Raw genomic sequence first — 22,018 nt, 5'->3', positions numbered from 1 at the left:
GTATGTTCTGAGTGTGCAAGTCTCTTCTAGAACTGCTTAGTGTATGTGGTTGCACTTTTTCCTGACTTTGGCTGTTTTCTTAAAATGGTGAAGGACGAGACTCTTAGAGTAATAGTAAGAATCCACATTACAGGTTAATTTGTATTTCTTCTTTAGGAAAACATGATAGGTGATACTTGGTGCTCCTAAGAAAGAAATACTTAAAATGATAGCTAATAGGCAGGATGGCAGATGGGATTCCAATGTTTATCTCAAACAGCTGTAGCAACTCTTAGTCTGAGTAGTTACAGGGATCAAAGCTTGAGATCTGGCCTCTGAAAAAGGCTAGTTTAGACTTATGCAAGTCTAAATATTTTATTTCCGTTTTGCTGTCTTCAGTATGGAAAAATAGGCTGTTTCTTCTTGAAAAACCAGTTGGGAAAGGTTACTAGAATTGATACATGTAAAATAAATTGCAACTTGAAAATGAGCTATAAACTTGCAGTTAAATATTTATCTTTTTGTTGTTGTTGTTTTGTTTTTTGAACAGCAAAGGTATATCATCCAACACATCTTGGCTCAGCTACTCTTTCCTCTTCTCTTTCACCAACTGAAGCCATGGAAATCTTTGCTGATCTGCAGCGAGCTATGAAAAGCTTTGTTCTGGAGAATGATCTGCATATTGTCTATTTGGTAGGTTCATCATTCTGTTTTGTATTTTGTACTGCCAAAACTAAGGAAAGGAGACAAAGCACAATGCAAAGTTCTTGAGGGCTCCATGAACACTTGGTCTTTTTTGTGCTTTGCTTAGCTCATCCTTTATGGAGAAAAATTTCTATATTGTATGTTCTTCAGAACCAGTATGTTTCCATAGTGTCTATTGTGTAGGCAGGTGCTGCATAAGCCCAATGTTGTCACTACTGACTTAGAAAAATTTGGAGCTTTGTAAGTTTTGGGTGTAAGATAATGAGAATTTTTCTGAGTCACTTGAAGTTGATGAAACAAATTGGTTTTGGTTGTGTGTTTGGGATGAGGCTGCATCTCAGAGTACTTTGAAGGCTCAAAAGCCTTTTGCGGTTCAGCATCTTTTTTTCCTACAAAAAGCTTCAGAAACTACACTGTTTTTTTCCTATGGGTGGGCCTTTCTTCAGTTCAGTAACAATGAAATTAATCTCTGATTTAGTTTTTTTACCTGGTGATTCTGCCAGGACTAAAGGAAGGAGCGTGATAAATATTTTTGAGAGGAAAGTGTCCCAAAGTTTTTCAAGATTTTTGTGCATGGAGTCTTAAAAGCTAACCAATGCTATTTAAGATGTTTGGAGAAGAAGCCACAAACCTGTGAAGATTAGTGAGGAAACTAGATGGAGTTGCAGTGAGCATCTTAGGTTTTATGACTGCCGGAGGCCCATCATGCAATCACCATCTTAAATCTAACAGTTGTGTTCAGCTTCCTTCAGTATAGAATATATTTTCTTTACCAGGCTGATAAATCAAAGGTAAAATTTGGGCATCTTGCCTGATAAAAAAGTTTCACTCCAAGGAAGATATGTTTGCAGTTACAGGAGTTCTTGAGCTAGGAGACAGAGGGAGGGAAGAGACTGAAGGTGCCTGTCTTCTTGCTGTGTTCATTGACCTAATTGTTGGCTGATGCTGTTTTAGAGGACCACATTATGTTTTGTTCTGTTTCTACTGGGCAAAGTCGACAGACACCAGTAAATTACTTCCCTGTTTGTGTCTCCAAAAGAGAAAAACAAAAAGGATGAAAATTGTTTGTGTTGTGGGGTAGATATAGAGATGACTATTTTTTTTTACACTGTATTTTTAATTTCAGCAGCTTGTCTAATGTTATTTTGAATCAAATACAGTGTTGAACAAAATGTTCTTGAGATTCTCTTCAATTGCACTAGCCTAAAACTTTATTGAAAGTCTGTTCATTTTCAAGGGCAAAGATTTGTTTACTTTTTGCTTGCTGGTTTGCGTTGTTTTTTTTTTCAATAATCATTGTTCTTCATGTGTTTGTTATGAGCTACAGGGAAATTATCTGTTATAATGCTTTGTAATTCTCTTAGACTTGAATCTTTTGTTTGTAAAAATATGAGACTGAATTCCAAGACCTTGTATTATAGGAATGTTGATTAAAACAAGTAAGTATTTGCTAGGAAAAGAGTTTGCTTAAAGGAAAAAAAACCCCAACCAACAAAAAACCAACCAACCAAAACCAGCCAAACAAAAAATCCCAACAGAAAACCAGCAAAGACAGTCCCCACCTTAACCACTCTTGTTCTTCATCAGATAAAGGGCCATGGACGATTTACAACCGTGCAGGTGTTCTGTGTCACGTTAAATGCTCCCCAAAAACTGTTATTTCAAAATAATTAATTATATCAATACAGACATGGAGACATTTTGTATCCTTACACAGAAACTAACTGAATGATAACCCAATTGGTTTTCTGTCTAAAAGTGTGTGAATGCTCTGGATGGCTTTTTTGTTAGCGGTGATAAAAGCCGAGACGTCTTGTACTCCAGGTAAACAAAAGCTTCAGTGAATTTTGGCAAAATCTGTGTTCCCTCCTACTTTATCAGATGCTGTGGCAGTGGTTAGCTTAGTGGCTGATAGTGGTTTTGAGAGGTTGATAGATTTCTGTCAGTTTTTGTTAAAAAAATAATTAAGTTTTGTGTTGTTACAGGAAAATAAAGATGCAGCTTAAAAATCATCTAGTGGCTTGGATTTAGGAAGCAATCTGCCAAAGATTTCAAATTGTTTAACAATTCTAGTACTCATATGAGTCAGATCTCATCATTATAAATAATAAAAAACTTAAGTTAGAAGAGCTTTTACTTTCTTCAGAGTACATAGTTATGACTCAGTGCCTCTGAGTAGTGTGTGGGATGCTGTGACCACATTCCCTAGGCTGCATTTTTGTTTACCCAGACCTTTCTTCTGTTTCTCTGAAACAGTTTTTTTGCTTTGTCTTATTTTTTTTAGGTCACCCCAGTGTATGAAGAGTGGACCACAATTGATTGGTACCAGTTTTTCTGTTTATGGGAGAAGCTACCTGCCTCAATGAAACGTGTGGCTGAGTTGGTGGGGATTGAAGAAGGCTTCTTGGCTCGTTCTGTGAAAGGCAAAATCATAGCTAAAACAGAGAAACAGCACAGACAAATGGCCATCCACAAAAGGTAGCCACAAATGGGTGTGAATGTGCAAAGACTAGAGGGGACTGGCTCTGTGTCTGTTCTCAGGAACTGGCTTTCTTGCTGAGTGAGCTGATAGCTCAGAGAACCTGAACCTAGTCTGCTTTGGCACCAGACGTTTGTGCTGATGTTTTTGGAAGCCATCTCCTCTGTTTCTTTTGTATGCTAAGCTGTTGTACCATTATGTTCTATGTTATCACAGTGTATTTTGCAATGTACACTAATGTGCCCTGGGTGATGATTTAATTTCCATTTTACTACTCCTACAGGTTTTTCACCAGTCTTGCCCTCCTGGATTTAATCAGTGAGGTTCCCTTAAAGGATATGACCAAGAAATATGGTTGTAGCCGTGGCCAGCTTCAATCCTTGCAACAATCTGCTGCCACCTATGCAGGTGAGTTGACTGGGTAAAGGACCCAGAAGTCTTGGCTAGTCTGTTTTCTTTCCTTCCAGATATGGGGATTAGATTAAACACCTCCAGGGATGGTGACACCACCTCTTTCAAAGTCTGATCCCCCTCTCTGAGAGGAAGTACTTCCTGGTATCCAACCTAAATGTCCCCTGGTGCAGCTTCAGGCCATGCCCTTTCATCTTGTCACTGGTTGCCTGGGAGAAGAGTCCAACCCCCACCTGACTAGCACCTCCCTTCAGGTGGTTGTAGAGTAATAAGTTCCCCCCTTAGTCTCCTCTTCTCCAGCTTAAACAAGCCCAGCTCCCTCAGCCTGTCCTCAGAAGACTTTCCCTCTACTCCCTTCACCAGCCTCGTTGCTCTCCTCTGGACCTACTCCAGCATCTCAATATCCTTCTTGAAGTGAGGGGCCCAGAACTGCACACAGTACTCAGGAGAATTACAGGGGGAGAATTACATCCCTACTCCTGCTGGCCACACTATTCCTGGTACAAGCCAGGATGCCATTGGCCTTCCGGGCCACCTGGACACGCTGCTGGCCCATGTTTAACTGGCTGTCAACCAGTACTCCCAGGTCTCTCTCTGCTGGGCTGCTCTCCAGCCACTCTTCCCCCAGTCTGTATCACTGCCTGGGGTTATTGTGGCCAAAGTGCAGAACCCAGCACTTGGTCTTGTTGAATTTCATGCCACTGGCCTCAGCCCATTGACCCAGCCTGTCCGGGTCCCTCTGCAGCTTCTTCCTACCCTCCGGCAGATCGACAGTCGCCCCCAGCTTGGTGTCATCTGTGAATTTACTAAGGGTAGGCTTTATGGCTTAGTCCGTGGTTGCCCGTTCTTTGATACGAAGCCACAGAATGTCCTGTGGGAAGGAGTGGAATCAAGCAGTACTGTAGGATGCTGAGGTCTATGGAAATAATCTGTGTACTGTGAAGGAATGCAGTTTGTTCAATACAAGGCATGGAAATCAAGTTCAAGTCTATTCTGACGCTTTGCTCTATCAGGAAAGAATACCTTTCAGCATGAGTAAAGTTTGGAGTCTCTAAGACTTAGCATGTCTTTCTCCTGGTTGCAAAGTTTATTGGGCAGAAAGTGTAAGTTTACAGTTTTCAAAACCGAGTAGTTTTTCAGTCATTTATCACTAGATAACAAGAAGTCAGATAGATATCACCTTTAATGTAACTTCCTTAAGAGGGCTTTGTAGGAGCAGAAGTAACAGGCCATCATGTGACTGAGACTTCTCTTTTCCTCTGGCCTCAGTCCTCCATTACTCTGCAAGTGGGTCTTCAATTTTTAAGACAATTTTAGCTCAACTTGCAAAACTCTATGTGTGGGTTGCAGCATGAGTCAAAGCCCCAAAATGAAAAGGTCATGCCAGCTGATGCAGAGTAGTTAAAAATAATTCTGGTGGTATAAATAACTTTTTGTTGTAACAGTTTCATAATTCTTTATTCTCTGTGTTTGTAATTTTCAGCAGCCGGGTAGATCAGTGCTGTAGCAAAAGTAATTTGGGAAGCAAAATGAGCTGTTGACTTGATGTATAGATAAGAGATATGATAAAAATTGTATTCTGTAATCACTATAAAAATTGTGAGGAATGCCATGTCTTTCAGTTATTTTCATATTCTATAGATGCAATGTGTGAGTGTAAGAAACTGTCTTTTCCTCCCCCTTGTGCTGGGGACTGCAGCTGTAACCTTTATCACAGGCTCTGCTACCTCCTATGGTTCTCTAAGTATCTGAAGTTCTGCGGGCCAAGTTCTGGTCTTATGGACATCAGTGCTGGCTTTCCTCAAAGATCTGTGACTTCTCTTAGTGCCTCTCATCACTATTTTTTCTGTCTCCTTCAGCGTGTTTGGTTGGTAGGAATCCTGTTATCGGGTATGCTTGTGCTTCACACTTTCAAGGTTACTGTCTTTGGAAATGCAGTTGTCATTTAGAATTTCTACCTCACTGATAAACTAGTTAATTCTGGACTAAGTTGAGTTCTGCAACATTAGCTCCTAGTCAAAGTTATTTACAGAAACCTACTCATGTTTAGTATAACAAGAAGCTCAGAAAAGTAAAGTCAATGCCTATTCAGATGGGGGTGGAGGAAATTGATCCAGCTTAGTAGAAATGAAGATGGTTAAGACATTGACTTAACTTCTGTGTTCCAGGAATGGTAACAGTTTTCTGTAATCGACTGGGCTGGCACAACATGGAGTTGTTGCTCTCTCAATTCCAGAGTCGCCTCACTTTTGGGGTTCATAGGGAGCTCTGTGACCTGGTCCGTGTGTCTCTGCTGAATGCACAGAGTGCTAGGATGCTTTACAACGCTGGCTTTATCACAGTGGCTGATCTTGCTAAAGCCAGTCCTGATGATGTGGCAGCTGCTCTGAAGAATTCAGTCCCATTCAAAAGGTGAGAAATCAGTAAGTCCAGAAGTCAAGTAAGAGAGCTTGTAAGGTGAAGGATTGCAGGATGAAACTTGTAATGAAATAGGGCAACCTTTTGGGACTCGGTGCCAAATGAGTTAGAAATAGTTAGAAATGAGTTAGTTAGAAATAACTTGTGTATGTGATTGATTACAGTAATGCCATTATTATTTTGAAATTAAGAGAAGATTCTTTTATTTGCATCAAAATGCATAATGCTCTTAGTCCTGAATGAACTGTTCATACTTTCTGGAGACCTTTTGCTGCCTGTAAAAGACAGGTCCAACATATGATCAAAGAGTTGATGATTTATTACTGCATATCATTTGAGATTCTCCTGTGATATTCATGTTAGTGCAATGACAAGCTTCCATGATCAAATGCCTGTTGGATTGTCCCATGACACTTACCTGGTTCATGCTCCTGAGGTTTTCTTTCTTTAGAAAACAGTATATGGAGGAGGAATGATTCAGGCCTGGATTGTGCCCTAGTAGGGAGCTGGGACTCATCTGGGATACGTTTGGGCACAGAAACCTGGGAATGCTTCTGGGTTATGCAGCCAGTAGTATCTTTCATCAACATCAATTCATGTATAGAAAAATAGTTATTTCCTATTAAGGGCATTGTATTTTGGATAAAGTGCTTCTGTGAAGCTAAGCAGCTGTGAAATGAGAGCAGAGCAGAATAGTGCGAGCTCCTTTTGTTGCTGATTGTTTTCTGCATGAATGTTTATGTCTGTCTGTTACCTTTCCCATAGCGTTCGTAGGGCTGTGGATGAAGACGAAGAATCAGCAGAAGAGCGTCGGGCAGTGCGCAGCATCTGGATGGCTGGAATGAAGGGCTTAACTGAAAGAGAAGCAGCTTACCTCATTGTGGAGGAAGCCAGGGGACTCCTCCAGCAGGATTTGGCACTGATGGGAGTACAGTGGAACCCAGAGTCTTTTCTTGAGTCTGATACATCCTCTGTGATCAGCAGTGAGTCAGAACTGGAAGAGAGACTATGCAGATCAAATGGAGAACAGTCTTCTGAGTCTTCTAGGGTGTTAAACAAAAAAGAATGCCAAGTTCAACCTCGTAATGGCTTTGCTTCTCAGACTGGAAACTTACCAAGTATTAAAAAGGCATATAAAAGGCGACTAAGCAGTAGTACAGAAAACTCCAGATTTGAGAGTGAAGTCCCAGGCAGCAGACAGACTCGAACAGAGGAAGGTAATGATGATATTGTGTACAATGCTAGAAAACGGCCTAATATCTGCAGAGACAACAAAGACATTTCTCTGCTCAAAACCAAGACAGATTCCAGGAGAGCAATTCCAGAACTCTGTACTGAAACAGGAAAAACACCAGCATTGAGAACAAAGTCTTCAGCCTCTAGATTGATAAAAAGTACAGATACGCATTTAAACCGGAGTAGGAACAAAAATACAGCTTCAAAGCTGCAGAGGTCACTTCTTGAAGATTCAAAACCACTTAGCATAAACAAACAAAAGCTGCCTGCTTTCCAGCCCACCTGCTCTAAAGTGTCTGTAACTCATCAAGTTTCAAATTCTGCACAGATGGGGGAAATTAATCTTGGGAGGAAAGGTAAAATGGAAGGATTGATTACAGAGCCTTCCACCACTAATGAAGGCACGTCTAAAGGAAGAGCATGTTTTCAGGTGCCTGTTACATTGCAGGGTACTCCACACATTGATGTGGAGACACATAATATTGTACAAAGTCTACCCATATCTGCTAGTGCTGGGACACATAGAAATGAAAATACCAGTGATAAGCAGAATAAAATCAATAAAATGCAAACAGATGCAAGCTGTGCTGGGGTGATGATTACTAAGCAGCAAATGCCTTTAGATACAGATCACCATAACATAACTGCCAGCTCTTCTGGAAATGGACATGTCTGTATTGGCAGCAAGATACAGAAACCTGTGCGTTTTTGCCCTGGTGAGGATAAGATTCAGAATGGTGGCAAAACTGGGAGTGAAAAGCCCAATGGACTGTTGTTAGAAGCTGGAGCACTGCAGAAAGCCAACAGTCATCCTCAGAGTTTTCTGAAAAACTCTCTAGTAAAAGCCAGAGATGTTTGCAATGCAGGTGATATTCGGACTTGTACATCCTCTCATCTCTTTTCTGATTCTAGAGGCTTTGAAGACAGCTTCCAGTTGGATACGCAAATTGAGATGATAATAAAACAGGAGGGAGCCTCTGAAATCACAGGACAGCAGGGAATACAAGGTTCAGAGCTGTCAGTGATACCACAGCAAGAAATATCCAAGAAACTAAGCACTTCACAGGCTGAGAATGCTACTGATGAAAGGCTGGATGCAACAGTTAGGAAACTGAGATTATCAAATCTTATCATAACAAATAACATTATCAAAACCAGAGCTCAGCACTGCAGTGATGAAATTTTTGAGTCTGGAGGCCTTAATCTACAGCCCTTAACAAAGGAAATAGAATCTGCACCTTGCCTTAAAGAAAGCGATTTCTCAGTGACTGACTCCCAGCTACACAGTTTTCTACAAGATTACCAGACCCAAAATTCAGGAAAAGGGGAGACTGCATCTAAAGACCTCAATAAATCAACCTCCCCTTTGGGTAGGGAGCATATTGTACAAGAAGAATGCCACCCAGTCCCTGAAACAAGCCTGAATATGAGTGATAGCTTATTGTTTGATGATAGCTTCAGTAACGTTAGTGATGTTTCACTTGTTCACAACATGGAAGTTGACAGAAAGGAACCTATGGAGAAGCAAGGGACTTTGCTTCCTCCAGAAGGTCTTCTGCAGAACCTAAGGCCTATTCAGAGTAAGTTTGATGTCAGAGGCAATCAGAAAGAGCATGAGGACCCTGTGCAGTGTAACAATTTTTCTCTAGCATTCTCTGATCTAATAGCTGAAGTTTTGGACCATGCAAACTCCCCATCTTTTCTGGAAGATCTTCCTTCTACATTTCATGGTCAGTTGGGATTACGAAACTCAGTGTTTGGTAACAATGACCCCAGACCAAAGGATTTAGTAGGAGATGAAGGTGAAAACCTCCAGAGAAGCCAGCAAGCTCTGGACAAGAAAGCCCGTCCACTGGTATGGACTGACCACTCATTTGAGCTAAGCCCAGGATTGCAGGATGTATTAGACAAATGGCCCAGTCCCTCAGGCATTGAACCAGTTCCTGTAAGCTCCTGTTTGAAAGAAAAGTTGGTTGCTCCTATTATTAATCAAGAGCTGGATCCAGTTGTTGAATCTGACGATTGTCAGCCAGAGCCTTTGCCCGCCTGCAAGGATTTAAAAAGCCATTTCCGAGCTAAGGAAAACAAAATGGAAGACTTGGATGTTCAGAAAACAGGCTGCATAACACTTCCACTCAAGGGAAGCAACAAAACATCCTGTCCTCCACTGTGCAGTAATAACATGTTTATTCCTCCAACACCCCCCCAAGAGCTTTTTCCTAGGAATTCTGCTCTCTCTGTGAAATCTGCGAGGAAGAGACAAGTCACCTGCATCAATGAAGGGCAGCTGATTCAGCCACAGCAGAATAGCGAGGGTGATGCAGAGCAGTGGGTAAAACCCCTCCAAGGCACTCTTGGGATTGTAGACCCACTTGAGACTGATGAGATAAAAGATGATTCCACTATAGACCAAGACTTTTCACTGCAGCTATCTCAGGATGTTTTTCCACTTGTTCCATTAAGTGCTGAAAGTTTCACTATTATCGATGTAGCAAGTGACAAAGCCCTTTTCCAGACTTTTCTTGCAGAGTGGAAGGAGAAAAGCAGATTCTCCATCTCGGTGGCATGTGAAAGGACAAAATGCCTTTTGTCTCCCAAATCAACAATTGGCGGCAAGTTCAAAAAAGGTCAGTTCCATGTTCCAGCATGTTATTTTGTGAACAGCAAGGTGGCATCTTCAGCTTAAAGCAGGAGCGAAGAAGAAAAGAGTTTGCAAAAAAAGAGGAAAATTACTTATATAAATTGAATATTGTCAGCCTCAGTAAAGCAAAGAAGCTGAGTGTTAGTAGCAGATGGAGAATTGATCTTAAGCATTTCATTAGTAGGTCTTTGGTGACAGTAATTAAGTGTCAGCAGCTTGGTTGTATTTGAGAGCATCTAAATATTCTTAACGTTTCATTGTGTATCTAATTTTGAAATGGATCTGTGTCGTACAGTCCCTTTATCATGTATTTTTCCATGTCATAACCAAGTTTTATTGTATTTTAAAATGAATAATATATTTAATATTAAACTGTACAGATTGTTCAAGGTATCCACTGAGCAGTGTTACTTGCAGGACTGCATCTGAACCAGGGTTAAATAGGTTTGAGTTTGCAAAAAGTGAACATGGTTCAATATATGTTTGTGAGAAATTCTGATCATTCTTTGGATTGTTGCAATAGTGCTTCATTTTTTATTTTTTTTTTGCACCAAAGTAGTCATATGCTGCAATTTTATGCTGCTGTATAAACATACTCTTCCTTTAAACTAACAAGATTAAATCAAGTTAGATCTTTTGCTGTCATACTGCTATAACAACAACAACAAAATTTCTTAACTGTCAACATGTATTTTTGACAGACAAATATGAAAAGATTTTCCGAGTGAAAGGAGAGAATACTTTTCTGTCTTAACTCTTGAAAAGGTTGCTGAGAGAGGCTGGAGTTTTGTAGGGCTGCTGCTATATGGGTGGTTGTCTCTGTTAAGAGAAAGTTTTGGTATTCTAAACACATTGGGTTTGTTTTGCTTTATTTTTTTTCCCCAAAATAATCACAGATTTTTCTCCCTATAAATAAAAATGAAGGTGTATATTAACTTTTAAGAAATTTAGGCTCAGCTGTATGAATTAACATTTTCAGGATTCAAAGTCTTCAGTATTTAAGGATGCCATTTTATAATTGTAACTTAAAAATTATTCCTTTAGTAAGTTCTCAGGGGATGCAAGTTAAAGATGACGGATTCCGTATTCATGGCTGCGAAGAGATCTTGGTAGTTGGACTGGCAGTATGTTGGGGTGGAAAAGATGCCTACTATATATCTTTGCAGCAGATACAAGACCAGACTGGTGAGTAAATAGGCTGTGCTGTGTTATATGACACTGTCTTTCAAGAAAGTGCCTTCAGCAGACAGGTTCTTGGAAGTTTTTTCAATGACGCAAACCCCGCTCAATTGTTTGGTGGATTATTTTAGCCATATTATTCACCAGTCTTAACTGTTGAACATCCTTGAACATGTTGCTGTGGATACTTCTATGCTGCTATATAATAAAGTCATGTAATTGGCTCAAGCACTGGACTGTTGAGCGTGGATATGGCTCAAACGTTAGCTTAGTCCCATGTTCTCTTTAGCTTACTTGCTCTTCTCTTTCAACCTCTTCCAATTTTTCCTCTACACAAAAAATCTGACACTAGAATGCTGAATATGACCCAATCTGTGCTACATGGGCTTGTTACTAGGGTTTGATTTCTGGCTATACTTTGTTTAGTAGTACAGACACAGTATACTGCTTTTCAGAGCCTTGTCTGGTTTGATAAAATATGTAATATCACTGTAGATTTATTGTTCACAGTCCAACTGTAGTTTTTGTGCTTCAGGTGATTGCATTCAAGATTTTTCTTTTGCCTTTCTTACCACATACTGGGTAAAAAGATAATTTTTGCTTGTATTTCCTGCCTTAGAAATCAGCATGAGTTTGGCACCACCACCTTTAGACAAAAACCTGCCTGTAACAGAGAGACTGTATCATCTGCAGCTGCACCTGCAGAAGAACCCCAAGCAGGAGCGCTCACTTGTCATGTATGACTTCATTCAGCACTACAAGACTCTGGTGATGGCTTGTGGAATCTCCTTGGAAGGAAATTTTGAGGACCCAAAGGTTTGCAGGATAAGGAGAAACTTCTTTACTGCAAGGGTGGCAGAGGACTGGCACAGGTTGCCCAGAGAGGTTGTGGAGGCTCCATCTCTGGAGACATTCAGAACTCACCTGGATGCCATCCTGTGCAACCTACTCTAGGTGAACCTGCTCTGGCAGGAGGTTTGGACTAGATTATCTTCAGAGGTCCCTTCCAACCCTTAAAGTTCTGTGATTCTGTGTTTAGGAAATTGAGCTTGGGTAAACTTGCTAGTTTAAACACACTAGTGTAAAGACAGGAGTACCTTCTGGTACTTTCCTTCTGTTAGATTTGAACCTGCATACCTGTCAGGGCATTTAATGACATTTTCTTCTGGGGGAAATCTAGGACGTATTTAGAAGAGACTTCTTTTGCTATGTGTCTATGGTGCCCACAAGACAAACAGAGCAGGTTCAGTGATAGCTTAACACAATAATCTCTCACACCTGATTGCTTTGGTGAGTGGGATAAAGTTAAGTTTGTCCCCTGTCCCAGTGGATATGGCTGAAGTCTGGTTGCAATAAGAAGCCTGTGACTGAAATGGCAGAAGTGCTTCTAGTCACATTATTGATTCTGAGAGCAGATTTTGTAAGCAAAAGATTTACCTACTGTGTGTGTGGACCACCTTGCTACCACTGTTTTTCTCAAAACAAAACACAGTCTACATGTAATTTAAAAAGGTTTGGGTATCATTTGTAAATCAAATGAAACACTAGAAAGAGGTAAAAGCACCTTCTTGTCCTTGATAGGAAAAGCTCTAGATGCATAGAGATTTTTTGTGTTGATTTTTAAAGCTTGCATCACACATGGGCTGAATAGCTGCAAACAACACTTTTAGATGTGTTTAGTTGACAGAGGATAAGGTTTTCAAATGTGTAGAATTAACTGAGTGAGGACGAAGGTTTTCAGTGACTTATGCCCTTTTGAAGTTTTAACTGAAATAATGAAACTTTTCCACAAATTATTTCAGTATTCCTGCCAAATAAAGAAAAATAATCTGCACTCTAGCCTTGCATTAACCCCATATTTACATAGTATTATGACTAAAATGGAGAAGAGGTCTCACGGAGGTCTCCCTTTTTAAGGTTGCCTGTTGGCTGCTAGATTCTGGTTCCAAGGAACGTACACTCCACAACATGGTGACCAACTTTCTCCCCAACGAGCTGCCACTTCTGGAAGGGGTAGGCACTGGCCAAGGGGTGCAGAGCCTGGGGCTCAGTGCCAGCAAGGATCATTCTGGGCGGTACAGAGCAGCAATAGAGTCTGTGCTTGTCTTCAGTGTCATGAACCAACTCCATAATGAATTGCAGAAGGAAAATCTGGCAGGTAAGGAGAACTACTCCACTTAAAGGCAAAGGTGGAGGGTTACAGGTAGCTGTGGTACCACAGGCTGGATTGACCTGTGGAAAGAGAGGAGATTTGGAAGGTTTTGTCCAAGTATATTCTGTGGCAAAATGTTAATTTTTAAAAAGAAAAGTGGGAACTTCCCTTGGAAAGATATATTTTGTCCAAAAGGTTTAATTAAATGTAATTTGTAAATCCTAAATATCCACCAGTTCCACTGGTTAGGGCAACAGCAGAGTCTATTTTAAGTCTGAATGAGGCAGAGCTCTGCTTTCCAGGTGACTACCCTTGTCATTCTGAGGAGACATATGGGTCTGTCTGTGGTTTCTCATGCATATTTTCAAAAGCTTTTGCATGTTCTTGTCAGAAGCAATGCCTAAAATCCTCAGATGTTCTCTGAAGGAGATTTTTTGCTCTTTGACCTGCCTGTATAGCATTGTTTGCTATGAACGTGTTGTGTCCGTGAAGCTTTTGTGATCACACACTGAATGATCCAGTATGTTTGCAGTAATATTTGCTGAATGCTTATCTCTGTGTAAAAACAAGCAACACCTCCCCCAGCAAAAAAACCCAACCAAACAGACAACATGTACCTGTTTGTTTTCCCTAAACTGTATCCAAAGCCTAAGATTAGGGTCCAGTCTCATTGAAGTAATTTATTTCAAGTTTACCACATCATTTATGACAGTGACAACTAAACCTTAGAACATTTTTAAAATATGTGAGTGGTGGAATGAAGGCATGTCATGTTAGAAAGCTTTAAATTATAAGCATGTCTGCCATTTATAAAATGTTGATAGACAAAGGGTTGTGTATTTCTTAGGAAAAAAAATTACAGAAGTTATTATTCTCTAAATGCTTATGTGATAAAAAGTTCTAGAATACTTCTTATTACGAAATATTCCAGAAACAAAAGTATTTAAACTAGATTTATATTAGAATATTTCTTTGTGTTGGGATTTGAAAAACTGAGGATTTTCCAGTTGTTTTTTCATGAATCTGTTGATCTCCAGTTGATCTGGTTTTGATGATGTAACAGTTTTTCTTGGGGTTTGTACTTCCTGCAGATGTATTTTCTAAAGTGGAGATGCCCACCCATTATTGCTTGGCTCTGCTGGAGCTGAATGGCATTGGGTTTAGCACAACAGCCTATGAAACCCAGAAACAGGTCATGCAAGCTAAGCTGAGTGAGATTGAGACCAAGGCATATCAGCTGGCAGGCCACAGCTTTTCCTTGACCAGCCCTGATGATATTGCAGAGGTATGTGAGGGTTAGGGTGGGAGAGGGGGAACTTAATGCAGAAGTTACCCTCAAGAGGCTTACACTTAGAAAAAAAACTGCCTTGGGTAGACTGTGTATGAAGAAAAGACAAAACAAATTGCACTCTTCTCAGAGATTGTCTTTACACTATGACCTTGCTACCTGCAAGGTGCTGCTGTGTTGTCTCCTGCTCATTACTGGTCATTCTGATTTCTTCTGACTTTAGCAGAAATAAAGAAGGCAGAAGTGGAAATAAGCAATGAATAAGTAAATGAAAACTAAGTGGAAATAAGCGTGTAGTTCATACAGGAACTTGGCTCCTCATGGTGCATGAGATGATCTGCCAATTAAATGGCTTTTGGAATATTTTGAATGAATAGTGCTGGACTAGAGAGGCTTTTTTTGCAATACCAGTTTTCTAGGCACGAGATGTGGTGTGATATCATGTAGTTTGAGTCTAAGAATAATTGTACTGAGTAATTTGCATTGTTACCCATGTCCCTAAACAGACATGAAAGAGGAGGAAAGACTGATTTAAAAGCTTTGAATCAATTAATGTCTGTTTTAAGAACCTGTATAGAACTGATTTTTTAAAGCCTAAGAAACAGATTTCTGAGTAAATTGGCAATAATTTTACTCCTAAAGAACTTTGCTATGTATTTTTACATGTACAATACATGGAATTGTAGGAATAGATTCTAATTGTTGTGCATGCTTTTTTTCCCCATTAATTTCTTGCTGAGGATCTATACTTTATATGGAAATAGTAAAAATTTGCAAGCAGCTGTCACTAAAAGAAATTCCACAGAAATATTCCTCTATTGCAAAAGCAGAAGTTTTGCTTGGTAACAGTAGTCTGAATTAGAATTCAAGAAATAATGCTCAGCTCCAATTTCACTCTGCTTCATGAAAAAGGGGGAAGGAAAGTTTCTGAAATGCTGTTTTCTGTACTACATAAACTTGTTTCTCATATGGAAATTTTGTTAGAAATCATATAACGTACCTTGTGTGGGTTAGTAGAGCTTTACCCCTCTAATTTTGTGTCAGTAAAACATTAGTTCTACATAAATGTGCAAGGGAAAAGCTTCTGTTCCCTTTGCCAGCTGTGAAGTGAAACAATCGTTGCTAAATAGTGTATCATGCTACATAAAAGGAAAGAATGAAAAATTAAGAATGCTGTTCTGTCTGTCAGCAAGTGAGCAGGTACTTAATTTTCCATTTCTTGGCAATTTGTTAGAAAAAACTAATATTCCAGCTATTTTATAAAAGGTATTAGTGACCACCTCCTCCTGTGCCATTCGTGTTGCTCTGAAGCCTGCTGCTTACTCACATTCCTCTTTTTTTTTAACCAATGTTCTTCCCACTTTTAGTCATCCTAACTCCACGTTTTATTACAATTGACTGTCAGCACTGACCTCACTTATTGGATGGAGTTAATTAACTTTTCTAAAAGCATTCCTTTGCACTCAAACTTTCAGTGTTTTGAAAATGAGATTTTAGATTGCAGTTTGTAGTTAATTAAAATGGGGAGGAATGACTTTGAGAGCAGATCTCTTTAATCAGCTTTTTAATTACCTGAAGCATTCGTACTATCCTTTGGTTGAAACAAGCTGTTCAAGTTCTCAATTGCTTTTTGTTTTCTCCTGGGAGAAGTGTGTAGAAACTGATTTGAAATGCTGGCCTTTTTCAGGTTTTGTTCCTGGAGCTGAAGTTGCCACAAAATGGAGATGTGAAAGTTCAAGGGAACAAGAAAACTCTGGGTTACACCAGAAGATCAACTGCTAAAGGAAACAGAGTTAGGCTGAGCAAGCAGTTTAGTACAACCAAGGTACAGTAAAGCCTGATTCTAGTCAGAAAGTGACTGTAGAAATAAATCTCTCTTACTTCACAGATCTGCTGCTTGGATCCATTTGAGTTAGGTATGCTGACTTAAATTAATGTAAATTTTTACTGCCTTTTTGCTCCTCTAATAATTCTGGAAACTCAAACTGGAGTCTGCCTTCTCTGTTAGAGAATTAAGTCGTCCTACTCTCCTAAAGCCTGAGTGTAGTGAGGACATGACTGTAAATAGCAGGATTCAGCAAGAATAAATCAGGCAGAATTTGATTTCCCAAACCACATGTAAGACCAAAATAGCACAATAATTTTGTAAAGCCAGTAGTAGAAGAATATTTCAACATCAGCTTGAAAGATACTGAAATACCATGGTGATTAAATACATTATTTTCTCTGTCTGGTACTACCTGTATTTTGTGCTTCAGAGAATTTGTTTGCAGAATGGCTGCTCTGATGGCTTTCAAATTTAGTATATCAAAAGCTTGTATATACGTGGACGCTATTGACATACTTGCCAGTTGATAAATATCATGGAGCTGCATAAATACCAACTACTGCAGGCTAAAGGATGCTCTTGCCAAACAAGTGATATTAGCAGATACATATGTTCCCTGTTTCCAGGACTCATTATCTGTGTTGTTTTCTTAGTTTCCCCTTGTTCAGTGTAGTTGGTGCTTGGAAGACAAGTATTGATTTCCAAAACTCAAGAGGGAATGAAGAAGTAAGTGCAGTGGTGGTGCCTGAGCAGGGAGAAAGATGCAGAAAGGATTTCCTCCTTTTATGATATGGCAGGATGAGGTTGCAGCTGCCTGCTGCATACAAGAATTGTTATTTTGAGAAATGTTTGCATGCTACTGTTTTTTGAAATACTTCTTAGTCCCTTCATATTTCTGATTTAACTGAAAGGTTTTGATTGCTAGTGATCAGCTTTGTCTTTCAAGGACCGTGGTCGAGGGCTTCATTTTATGTGTTCCTAGTGTATGAATAGGAGAGAGCAGGGAGAAAAATATACAAGAAGATGGAGGAGGAGCATTAACGCTGGGCAAGAGGAGACAACGTAGGGGACCTATGGCAAGTGATGCTCTATTTGATCATTCCAGGTGATTTACTGGTTGGTGCAGAATAAGAGGTTGCAAAAGTCCAAAAAGAAGTGATTGCCTTCTTGTATGTAATAAAACTGCAGCTGTGTCTCATGGTGCAGGTGGTGTTAGTGGAGGGGATATCCATATAATTTTAAGGTGGTGACACTGGAAATCCACTGGGTGAAGGAGTCACTTTTACCTGCAGAACTGCAGAAACTTTATTTATAAAGATTTACAGGCAGTTAATTATAGTTGTGCCCTTTTCTTCCCACAAGGATGTTTTGGAGAAATTGAAGACACTTCACCCATTGCCAGGGCTGATACTGGAATGGAGGAGGATCAACAATGCCATTACTAAAGTGGTGTTTCCACTACAGAGGGAAAAGCGACTGAATTCTGCACTGGGAATGGAAAGGGTATATCCAGTGTCACAGACTCACACAGCTACAGGTAAAAAAGAATGTCCCAAATCCTCAATTCTTACTGATATTTTTTTTTTCTGCTTTGTGCATGTGGGCAGGTTTTCTGTGGGTAAAAGACAGGAAATCAAGGCTGTGCTCTACTTCAACCAAGTGAAAATATAAAGATATTTCTATTTCCTATTTCCTATTAATCTGCCTAAAAGTCTAGATGTTTTAAAACATCTTTTGTGTTCACCAAGCAGTATTACTCATTTCTTGCACATATTAGCATGTAAAACTCTGGTCCCAGAACGGATTCTGGATTTGGGAGTTTCTTATTAGTGATACAGAAATGCTGCAGGGGAACCATCTGAAGCCCATTAAACCCAAATTATTTTTCCTTTTCTTCAGGTTTCTCAATGGTTGTGTCCTCTTCAGCTCCATCCCCTAACCCCACGGTTTTTAGAGAAGCGGGTGTGTGTTCAGCTGTTTTAACTTAAGAGTCTCCTTTTGGACCCTTATTTAGTTCTGCCTTGTCTTCCTTCTCAGGTCGAATAACCTTCACAGAGCCAAATATCCAGAACGTGCCAAGAGATTTTGAGATTGAAATGCCAACTGTGATTGAAGAAAGCCCACCCCCCCGCACCCATGGAAACGTTAATTCTTGTGCTGTTTCTAGGGGCAGGTAGGAGGATCTTGGCAAAGCCTCTGCCTACTCTTCTCATCATAATGTGGTCAAGTTGTCAAACTTCTCTTTTAAGACTTCACCTGTGGCTGCTGTCACATCAGTGTGACTTGTTACTCAGTGTTTCTCTTACAGTTTCAGGGGAATAAATATCTAAAAATCAGTGACACATGAAAGACCTAATGATACTAACAGTATGTGGCTCCATGTAGCCACTTGTTTTTTGAAATTCTATATGAAACCCTACAGTGAGATTATCATTTTGCTCCCAACTGTTGGATGAAAAGCCTGAGTGTGAAAAGTAACTAAAATGAAGTTAGGATCTATTTTGACTTTGTGAGAGAGGTTTTGAAAGAGGATAGGCTATTGTGGAAAAAGTAGAAGGAAGTTTTATCTGTTTTTATGCTATGCAATTCCCTGTTTAAGGGAACATGGTTGAACATGGATTTCATTCTTTGTTAACAATTTCATTGCTACCAGGTAGCAGAAAAAGATTTCTTAATCTGGTTTCTGCTAACCAAACACCCTATTTTGACAGTATTACATGCTAATGCCAAAAAAGCAGGAAATCTAGTGAAATATCAGGGTGAATCTTTTAGCATTTAGCTTGTGAGCTTTAGGGCTGCATCATTCTTTCCATTCAGGTTCTTGTCCCACACCTGTCACCTATGTTACTTTTATAATCCTTTTTCCCATAGCAAGATATGAGAAATTTCAGATGTTTTTTTGGCCTATCTGTCTGTTCCTACCACCATGTGTCTAACATCCTCGTGCCTCGAGTAGCTTATGGGAAGAAAGCTCAGGAGTAGCAGGATCTTGCCCATCTCTCTTCAGAAGAACCAGGGCTAGCCATGGAGGCAGAAATATGTTGTTCATAGAAATAGGTCTGGCAGTGCTCAGGCTTGCAGCAGCTTTGCAGGATGGTTGAAGAGTGGTCTGGGCTCTTATGTTCTTCCCTTCCCAACATCAATGGAATGGAGTGAGTGCTGAACTTGGAGAGGTCCATTTCTCAGGCTGGCTTTTTGAGACTACATTCTTGGTAAGCCTCTACTGCATTAGGATGATGGCTCAGAAATTACTGCTGACACAAAAGAAGCTGCCATGCAGCCTAAGACTGATAGGCCCTTCAAACTTCGGTCCAAACTGTCTTTTATCTTAGTAATTACTATTACTACTCCTTCCTCTCTTTGTAAGAAGCTTTGGACTAAATGAGTGTAGCTAAGTTAGATCATGGTATAAAGCCCTTACTCATTCAACTAAACTGGAAACTTCTGCTGGACAGTGTGATTCTGTACAGTTCCCATATGTTTTCCCTCACCTTTATTTCTTTTGAAAATTTATTTCTGGTATTTTTTGGTGCTATGTTTAATCTCCTTGATCTCTATCATCCCTGAAATGACAAGGTATAAGAAGAAATGAGAATGCATAAGGGAAGAGAGCATGATTCCTTTTCTGTGCTTTGCCGAAAGTAATCTTGATCTCAGAAATACCTTTTCACTCTGATAAAGAAATTGATCAGATCCCTGAGGCAGGTATCAAGGACTTATAAAGGCCTTTGACTGAACTTTTAGTGAAGAATGCAACAGGCTGGGTGGTAGACTGGTGCTGATGGGAGTAGGAGGTGTGAATGGTGTCACACTGTTCTCTGGATGCTCTGAGGGATACAATTCTGTCTGCAGCTTCAAGTGACTTGGTGGGACAGGAGAGCTAAGCAACCCTGAGAAGTGACAGCACCTGATGCCTCTGTAAACTTCTGGCTTTCTGGAAAAACAAAACCTGGTTGCTTTTTGAGGCATTTTTTTGCTCAGTCTGTAGAGAAAGAATGAACAGTATTTTATGTCTTCTGCAGTATCTCCTGTTTTTACAGGCTTACTTGTGGGTCTGTGTGTATGCAGTCATGAGGCTGATGTGGGGGAAATCTTTTCTGTCTCTGCTAGGTATGGGCTGGTATAGGCACCACTGTATATGAGAGTGATGTTGAGAGAAGACTTGGCACTCAAGGTGGGGTGTTGAATTTTTAGGATTACTGTAGGACTCCTTTGCTGTCTTTCTGAGATGTACCCGTCACAGACCTGGGGCCATTCATCTTACCTATTTTGGAGGGCAATTATCCAGTTTCTGGACTAAACCCTGAATATACTTGGAAGATTTATTCCCAAATCTCTTCAGAGTCAATAAATCCCTTCAGGTGTACATGTGGCCTCTGTCCAGTTTCCCCATAGTCAAATGTAGATTGGGATTGTTTAGAAGAGTGGAATAGAGGCTAGTGTCTCACTTGTTTTCACTGCTTCTCTGTGGCAAAATATACTTATGCATCTTTTAGTGTTTTAGAAATTGGTGAACAGTCATTCTTTGTCTCCACAGATGTAGAAAGCCTTCCAGTATTTTGCTTAATGGCCTAAAGGTTCAGGCTGAAGACAGATCCAAAGAAAGAGGAGTACCCTTTTCTGTTAGCATGAGGCACGCTTTTGTTGCCTTCCCAGGTAATGCCCAGATCCTGCTCTGTGCCAGCTAATTGTTAAGAATATAATTAATAACAAATCCTAGAGCTAGTGGAGAGTTCAGAATTGATGATAGTATATATCTCACCGAACAGTCTCACTGGAAAACTAATACAGTAGTTAGCATGCCCTAAAAATTACTCATAAAACTGTAAAGGAGAGTATTTCAGCTGGGGCAAGTGTTCAGATGTTATAATTCAGATGTTCACACCTTCATTTTCTCTCTAAGAATGCATGTTTTTTAGAGAGATCTACTTAGGCAGCTCTTAATACACAAATTGCACTTCATCTAGTGTTCTTTCTATCCAGATGTCTGTTCTCATGTTGCCTGCCCTGGCTTGATTCAAGTTTGCTGGTCTGATCCCTGTGCTGGTCATTCCTATCAGGTGCTAGACTTCTGCACAGACACTTGGACAGATACTTGTCTGTGAGTTTTTAATAGATTTCAGATGTTAGGGACTGGGTGGAAAGCAGGCAAGCCTGGGTGTTGGAGAAACGGGCAAGGTTTTGTCTGGTAGAAATGGCTGTGAAAAACTTTCAGACCAGGAGGTAAAAGGACAACTTTAGTCTTTCTTGCTGGGATGTTGGTAAGAATGTTGTTGGAGTAATCTATGAAATAATGATTTCTGCTAACTTGACTTCAGGAGGGTTAATCTTGGCTGCTGATTACTCTCAGCTTGAACTGAGGATCCTTGCTCATTTGTCTCGTGACTGTCGACTCATTCAAGCCTTGAATGGGGGTACTGATGTCTTTAAGAGCATTGCAGCAGAATGGAAAATGATTAATCCTGAAGATGTTGGAGAAAGGACCAGGCAACAAGCTAAACAGGTAATTTTTAGAAAAAAAATTAAGCAGCAGCTTTATGGGCAGGAAGGTTCAGTGTTCAAAGCTTCAGGGAGTCACAATTATATGGTTTTCTGTTTGGGTTCATCCGTGATTGCTCAGAGGTTTGTATGTCCTCCCCCTCTCAATACTTTTCATCTGGAGCTGTCTGGGTTTTGAGAGATGAGGGTGGAAAAAAGCAGCA

General features: G+C 40.1%; 1 protein-coding gene across 1 annotated transcript in view; it reads left to right on the top strand.

Annotated features, from left to right (window-relative positions):
* The window catches only part of POLQ (polymerase (DNA directed), theta), a 50,528-nt gene that overhangs the window by 19,008 nt on the left and 9,502 nt on the right, over window positions 1-22,018 (top strand). The window contains exons 12-25 of the mRNA XM_009996484.1: window positions 535-672; window positions 2,969-3,162; window positions 3,447-3,571; window positions 5,743-5,986; window positions 6,758-9,855; window positions 10,914-11,054; window positions 11,668-11,864; window positions 12,966-13,206; window positions 14,292-14,485; window positions 16,176-16,313; window positions 17,679-17,853; window positions 18,354-18,489; window positions 20,854-20,972; window positions 21,635-21,819. Coding sequence (XP_009994786.1) covers window positions 535-672; window positions 2,969-3,162; window positions 3,447-3,571; window positions 5,743-5,986; window positions 6,758-9,855; window positions 10,914-11,054; window positions 11,668-11,864; window positions 12,966-13,206; window positions 14,292-14,485; window positions 16,176-16,313; window positions 17,679-17,853; window positions 18,354-18,489; window positions 20,854-20,972; window positions 21,635-21,819 — 5,325 coding nt within the window. The remainder of the gene's footprint in view (window positions 1-534; window positions 673-2,968; window positions 3,163-3,446; window positions 3,572-5,742; window positions 5,987-6,757; window positions 9,856-10,913; window positions 11,055-11,667; window positions 11,865-12,965; window positions 13,207-14,291; window positions 14,486-16,175; window positions 16,314-17,678; window positions 17,854-18,353; window positions 18,490-20,853; window positions 20,973-21,634; window positions 21,820-22,018) is intronic.

Source organism: Chaetura pelagica, unplaced genomic scaffold (assembly GCF_000747805.2).
Source record: "Chaetura pelagica isolate M959 unplaced genomic scaffold, ChaPel_1.0 scaffold490, whole genome shotgun sequence".
NCBI lineage: Eukaryota > Metazoa > Chordata > Aves > Apodiformes > Apodidae > Chaetura > Chaetura pelagica.
The sequence above is the reverse complement of the archived record's forward strand: the minus strand, read 5'-3'. Positions and strand labels throughout refer to the sequence as shown.